This window comes from Nicotiana tabacum, chromosome 7 (genome assembly GCF_000715075.1).
Source record: "Nicotiana tabacum cultivar K326 chromosome 7, ASM71507v2, whole genome shotgun sequence".
NCBI classification, from domain to species: domain Eukaryota; kingdom Viridiplantae; phylum Streptophyta; class Magnoliopsida; order Solanales; family Solanaceae; genus Nicotiana; species Nicotiana tabacum.
Genome location: NC_134086.1, coordinates 173,508,167 through 173,515,644, shown reverse-complemented (window position 1 = coordinate 173,515,644; position 7,478 = coordinate 173,508,167). Strand labels below are relative to the sequence as shown.

General features: G+C 35.6%; 1 protein-coding gene across 1 annotated transcript; it reads left to right on the top strand.

Moving 5' to 3' along the window:
* Window positions 1-1,317: 1,317 nt before the first annotated feature.
* On the top strand, window positions 1,318-6,851 carry LOC107793272 (glucan endo-1,3-beta-D-glucosidase-like). The gene is made up of 6 exons (XM_016615593.2): window positions 1,318-1,834; window positions 2,306-2,680; window positions 3,488-3,777; window positions 4,852-5,175; window positions 5,733-6,078; window positions 6,640-6,851. Exons 1-6 carry the CDS (start codon window positions 1,765-1,767, stop codon window positions 6,675-6,677), a joined length of 1,443 nt encoding a protein of 480 aa, XP_016471079.1. The 5' UTR covers window positions 1,318-1,764; the 3' UTR covers window positions 6,678-6,851.
* Window positions 6,852-7,478: the final 627 nt, after the last annotated feature.

Sequence of the window (7,478 nt, the reverse complement as noted above, 5' to 3'; positions counted from 1 at the left end):
ATTTTCTTCCACTATAAAGCATATAAATAAAATCAATATTTTACTCAAATAAACATCTTTCGAAAATGCAGCAATAACAACTATTACGCTTCAATCACAAGTAAGTTGGAGTTTATTATATGAATTTTTATTATTCATGATTCTTCGTTTTAGTCCGTCTCAATTCAATATTATAAAAATTCAGTCTCTAACACTAGACATTGCCTACATTTTCTACTAACAAATAAAAGATTTGTAACAAGACTAAATGTCTCCTAACAAACGTTGAACTTAATTATAGTAAAAGTAGTAATACGATTAAAACGTGGTAGAGCTTGCCCCTGATAATTGTGTCATTGTGCTTGGACTATAAGGGCTCTCAGCCACATGGATAGTTCAATGTGCTCATCGGCGCCTGATCCTGAGATGTGGATCATCCAAGGCACATTAGCATGGCGTCGGCAATAATGAGTCAAGCTAGTATTTGCGGTGAATCCCCCGTTAAGTAGTCATGCATTACGATCGGAACGTCCAATTCTCTAGTAAATACAGCTCTTTTGATCATTTCTTCGCATGTACCTGCAGTAGCATTCAAGTAATGCCCTTTGATTTCACCTGTTTCAGCCTGTGCTTTATAAATTGCTTCGGCACAAAATAAGAAACGATCTCTCCAAGCAACCGCAACTCGTTGTAGGTCCTCTCCAACCATTACAGTCGAGTAGCTTTCACTCCTTCACTTGAAATGTGCGGTTCCTAACGCATGGCTTCCCCAACGCCAATAGTCGCATGAGTTCTCCTAGGCCATAACCCATGCGTTGAAAGAAACCGCATGATGCGTTACGGAGTTGTCGTAGTTGCGTCTAATTCGTATTTGTATGTATATAGTTCTTCTTTTAACCCTATTTTACATTGGGTAATTTGCATGAATTTCACGAAATTATAAGTCTTTCGGAATTACTTAAAGTATATCTCTTCTTCTTTTACCATATTTAGTCACCATAATTTCACGCGTATGAATCGGGTATATGGAGGGGAAAGTAAGCGGAGACGTATTCGGGATTTAATATGAGTTCAATTTTCAAAATTTTTAATATTAAATTCATTATAATTTTAAAGTTATGAGTTCAAATCAATATTTATTTATTTTTAATAAATTTTATATATAAATTTATATTTCGCATCGAAAATTACAAATTTACTTTTAAAGTGCTAAATTCGCCTATGAAAGCAAGATATGACAAATTATCTCACGGTTTCACACCAAACGTCAAACAATGTAATATAAAAATTGACTAAGGGAGCTGTCTATAAAGTCTAGTAATCCACCTTACCAAGACCAAGACCTAAACGAAAACACACCGAAACTCTCTGTTCTGTACTAGTGTACTGTCCCCTGCACCCACGTTCATTCCCTCTAACCTCACTCCTTAAATCTACTTCACTTTCTCGATAAGTTTTATTTTGCGTTTCATACCATTTACGCTAGTTGTATGAGACTTCTTTTTACCTTATTAATTTGTAAACCTCAATTTTATACTTTTAAATCTACAAAAATCTGGATCCACGTAATTGTGCGGATAAAAAAATTAATGTAGTTGCATGAGTATGAGACACGAAATAAAATTTTCGCACTTTCGCTATACTGACAACTAATCTGACCCCCTATCCACCGAGCCCACCCCCACGAGGCCAAACTTTCTCATACTACTTTCAAATACCATAAATCTCACATTTTACCGTTAAAATTCCTTCTACTTCTAATAATTTCCTCTGCACTAAGCTTCAATGGCTACACAAAAGCTTTCGAGTTTCTTCCTTATTTTCCTTGTTTTATTGCAATCTCTTTCTTCCGCAGGTATGTTCTCTTTTTTTTTTAACAATTATTTCACTGATTAAGACGTGAATATCAGCTTTTCGTTTTCCAACTTTTCCTGAGAATATATACTTTTGTGCTTTCTGGAAAAAGGCTGGCTTCTTTTCAGCAACTTAGCTTCTTCTTCTTCGTTTTTCTCCTCTGTATACATCCTCAGTATAATTTTTCTTGAATTGTATATTTGATAAGAAGAAATTAATTAGTTCAATTGACTACGGTGTTATCACAGTTAGTTAACACTTGTTCACAAATTGTTCAAGTTTGACAGCACACACAGATAAAATTATAATTATATAAGTAATAAAAATTCATTGTCTTTATCTGAAAATGACGTGTATGTATGATAAAACAAGTTCCAATGCGATTTTGTTCTTTAATACTGAGTCGACTCAGTTCGAGTCAGCTAACTCAAGATTTATTCACTCATTTATAAATATTCCTTCTGAAATTCAGAGTCTCAAGCTTTTATCGGCGTTAACTACGGACAACTCGCCGATAACCTCCCGCCGGTGACGGAGACGGTGAAGCTCATTCAGTCGACGAGGATTGAGAAGGTGAGGTTGTATGGGGCGGATCCGGCGATTATAAAAGCGTTGGCGAATACCGGCATTGGAATTGTGATCGGCGCTGCTAATGGTGATATCCCAGCGCTTGCATCCGACCCGAATTACGCGGGCCAATGGGTTAATTCTAATGTGTTGGCTTATTATCCGGCGAGTAAGATTATTGTTGTTACTGTCGGTAATGAAGTCGTGACCTCAGGAGATCAGAACCTTATTCCTCAACTTTTGCCGGCCATGCAAAATGTCCAAAATGCCCTTAATGCTGGTAGGTAGTTGAATAATGCTTTTGAGATCTTGACTGCTGTTTCTTACGCGAAATTTAGAAGTCAAGTCATCTAATTTTTTATAATTCGACATAGAATTTTTAATTTTTAACAAAATGTACCAATCAAATGTTTTATGTCACACATTTATAATTCATACTCAATCTAGTCTATTTTACATGACGTTCTTTCTTTTTTAGTTTGTTCAGATAGAATAACACATTTCTGTATTAAAAATTTTTGTAACTTTAAACTTTTCAATGACATGCTCTTATAATCATAAAAATGTCGTGGTACTTTCAATCACAAGTTTTACAGGTAATTTTGGTATGTCCTAAGGTCTAAGAGTCTTTTATTTCTTCAAAAAATTCAAAGAAAATTATAGTTAAAGAAACTATTTGATTTATTAAAAGTGGTGGGTTGATATGGATCTTTACGCAAATAGTCGGTCACATTCATTGTTTACTTTTTCTTGTCATATGCATACATTATACATTAATTATACACATATAATACCTAAATTATGCATATATTATACTTTCACCGGCTATTTTTAGTTTAAATGGTCGGATGGACGAATATTTGGGTTAATTCTTCGAAAGTGATCCTGTCACTCTCTTCGGGGCAAAATGAATTAAACCTATATACAAATGAAAGGAGTAATTATTTGCAATGTGTGTAGTAGTAATTTTAATTGAGAAGGAGCTATTGTACTATGGTTAAATAATAGTAGTCCTGAAATATGTGCTAGTGGTAATTTTTTAACCGAAATAGTGCTGCGAACTTGAATTAACTACGTGAAACTTCAGCTTCCCTCGGTGGGAAAATCAAGGTATCAACAGTACACGCCATGTCCATTTTGTCTCAGTCCGACCCGCCTTCTTCCGGGTTATTCAGTCCAGTATTTGGAGACACGCTGAAAGCTCTGCTACAATTTCACAAGGAAAATGGTTCACCTTTGATGATCAATCCATACCCATTCTTTGCATATCAGAGTGATCCAAGACCTGAAACCTTGGCATTCTGTCTCTTCCAACCAAATGCTGGCCGGGTCGACTCAGGATCCGGTATCAAATACATGAACATGTTTGATGCACAGGTCAGTTAATTTCTTTATAGTTGTAGTAGTAGTTTTAGTGTAGTTTCTAAATATATGAATTTTCTTATATAAAATGAGGAAGTTGTCGAAATTTTCACAATTTACAGAACTTAGATGTGTTAAGCCATGTACATTTGTTGTTCGCTATCCTTTTTACTGCAACTTGTTTGAAATGACACAATCTTTCAAGAGCATGTGCAGAGAAGGTAAGAACATTTTATATATATAATTAATAATCAGAGAAGGTAAGAACATTTTACTATGGGTTTCTTTTCTTTTTCCTGTAGTGGAAATAAATATGTGGTTGATAATAGGTAAGGCAATAATAATTGAATCAACGACCTCTATTCCCTTGGCCTTTTTGTGCAATTTGATGGGACTAAAGAGCATCTAGTGCCCTTGGATCTTGACTCTTGTGTGTTGATGACAGGCTGGATATGTTTTTAAAATAAATGGACAAGCTACTGATTCCCAAGTGTATTTAATGGGAAAGCTTGACTCTTGTTTCTACAAGGACTAGAAATAGTAAACAAAATCATTGTGCATTGTCTGGACATATTTAGGTGTGAATTTAAAATAAAAACAGTTTTTGCGAGGGCAGGGTGTGAAGCTCCGTAAAATGCAGTTATTTAACATTTAACATCACAATTATGTAAATTAAAGTAAGCATAAAATAGCATATTATAATTTGCATATTTACTTTAGAATGTAGTGCACATGTTATGTTTTGACAAATCATAAATGGTAGTACCATATTGTTATGATATTTCCATGTTCTCCGAGTTAGAGGCAGATTAGGATTTAGACCTAATGAGTTTGGAGTGCAAACTTATTATTTGTTCATTTTTGTACACCCACATTTTTAACTTATTCTTTCTTCCACATGTATGTGTGTATTCGTATATCCATATGGTCCGAGAAGGAAACAGTTAGTTGAACCCACTGCGCCAATATCTTAGCCGCTTCTAGTACCAATATCAGGAAACAATCCAATAAATTAGCTGCTTTTGTTCCCAGTATCCGTGAATTGTGGTTTTGTTGCTCACTTTAATGTGGGGAGATTCTTGCACGCAGGTTGATGCTATACATTCTGCCCTGAATGCATGGGGATTCAAGGAAGTTCAAATTGTGGTTGCAGAGACAGGGTGGCCATACAAGGGAGACCCAAATGAAGTAGGCCCAAGTGTGGATAATGCAAAAGCTTATAACGGTAACTTGATAAACCACTTGAGGTCTATGGTTGGCACTCCATTGATGCCTGGCATATCTGTTGATACCTATATATTTGCCCTCTATGATGAGGATTTGAAGCCTGGGCCTGGCTCGGAACGCTCATTTGGACTTTTCAAACCTGATCTTTCTGTGACATATGACGTTGGCCTCTCAAAAAATGCGCAGGTGAGAACAATTATTTCCCATCCAACAAGTTTTGGGGACGTGTTTGTCCCCCCCCAAAAAAAGTTCAAAGGACATAAAGAACGTAACTAATTTCTCTCAAATTATACCTAAATTTCAGGTTTTCAAGAGTGAAAATATGCTATTTTCTGAAAATCATAGAATTATATGACGAAAGTAGTACTCTCTCCGGTCCCAAATATAAGTTGTTTTGGCAAATTGAATCTGTTTCGAAATATATAACAATTTGAGAAAACAAAGAGCATTTATACTATTGTTTTCAATTTCATCCTTACTTGTCTATTTAACGGAATGTTAATTAAGTTAGATGTTTAAGAGAGATAAATGGTAGTTTAGACAAGCTTCTTGATTAAAGTTATTAAAGATTTTCCTTAAGGACCACGCAAAAATCTTAAAAAACTGGTAATATGGATAGAGTACATTGGGAATGAAGGACATTGACATTGTTACAAACATAAAATGATACGCATGTGCTATACGGGAAATTCAATTCATGCTGATGTTCCTTATTATTTTGTTGTTTTTGCATCTCTTATTAGACTCCTACAGCTCCAGTAACTCCAGTGAGCCCTGCACCAGCAACAACTCCCACGACACCAACAACTCCAGTAACTCCGGTTACACCAACACCAAAACCAACAGGAGCTGCTTGGTGCATGCCAAAGCCGGGAACTCCTGATGCTGAATTACAGGCGAATCTTGACTATGCCTGTAGCCAGGCTGGTATTGACTGTACCCCTATTCAAGCAGGCGGTGCCTGCTTTGAACCAAATACTGTTGCATCGCATGCTGCTTATGCTATGAATCTTCTTTACCAAACTGCTGGCAGGAATCCTTGGAACTGCGACTTCTCTCAAACCGCTGCCCTCACCTCAACAAATCCTAGTAAGTTTCTTCTCGTCTTGTACCAAAACTTCTCTACGGTACCATTTCAGTACTTGATCAAATATGTTACCTCTTGTTTGGTTACCGGGGTTATGAGCTTATGTTTGCTTGCATTTTAATTTTCTGTAAAGGTAATAATGGTATGAATTATACTTAAATCTTGGTACATTATTTGAAATCACAATTCAATGATTGACAAAATTCTTCTTCTGTCAAAGCCCTTTTCAGTATTCTCAAGGTCAAAATTAGAAACAAAGGTGTATCCAAATTTATACAGTTTAAAACCAAACACATGTTTTGGATTATACAACGTTTATTGGTCCTTATTTTAATGCAATGAACCAAACAATTATAAGTACGAAACAATCCATGGAGTTTTAATGCCAATATTACGATCCATGTATTTTAACCCCAGCATAATTTTGTCCAACCATATCAAAATATTGAACAAATTGATAATTTCTCCAGTTTGCTTTGCAAGGCTGTACCTGCCATATTTGCTACTTTGATTAATTGGCCCTTTCTTTTTCGTCACTAACATTTTTTTCCTCTTATTCATAGGTTACGGTGGCTGTACTTATCCTGGTGGCAGCTTATGACGCAGAGAATCTACTTTAGTATTTAAATATATTTGATTATGATGGACTAGTTTATGGAACTATAAATTGGTCGATAAATAATCCCCTCCTCCCCTTTTTCCCTTTTGTTAAAATGATATTCAACTATATAAACTTAAAGTGTATAGTTCCTTTAATACTATCATTATTCCTAAAGCGAAGCAGCAACAACAACAACAAGCCAGTATAATCCCACTTAGTGGGGTCTGGGGAGGGTAGTGTGTACGCAGACCTTACCCCTACCCTAAGGTAGAGAGACTGTTTCCAAATAGACCCCCGGCATCCTTCCTCCAAGAACTTCCCACCTTGTTCTTGGGGAGACTCGAACTCACAACCTCTTGGTTGGAAGTGGAGGTTGCTTACCAGTGCAAATAATTGCTGCTCTCGCATCTTCCATTTGGACACGAGTGCTACAATAATTTAATTACTAAGACTACGCGGCTGTTTACTGTAGGGTGTTCATCGGTTTGGTTTGCTACCGTTTTGCAAAATTTCAAGTTCCGTAAATTTATTTTCCAGTTAAAAATATTATACCAATACTATGCTAAAATAAATTTTGGCATGGTTTTTCATTTTTTGGTTTCGGTTTGTTTGATAACTCCAGTATTACTCTTTGACCAAATATAAAATCGACAACTAAAACTTGTAATGATTCATAAAAGTGATTATTTAACTTAAGTAAGAAAGAAAAAAAAATTAAAAGAGAATAAATTAAACTAAAACGTCTAAGGAATTAGACATAATATTATTAGAAGCCAAATGTAAAGAAAAGGAAACAGACAC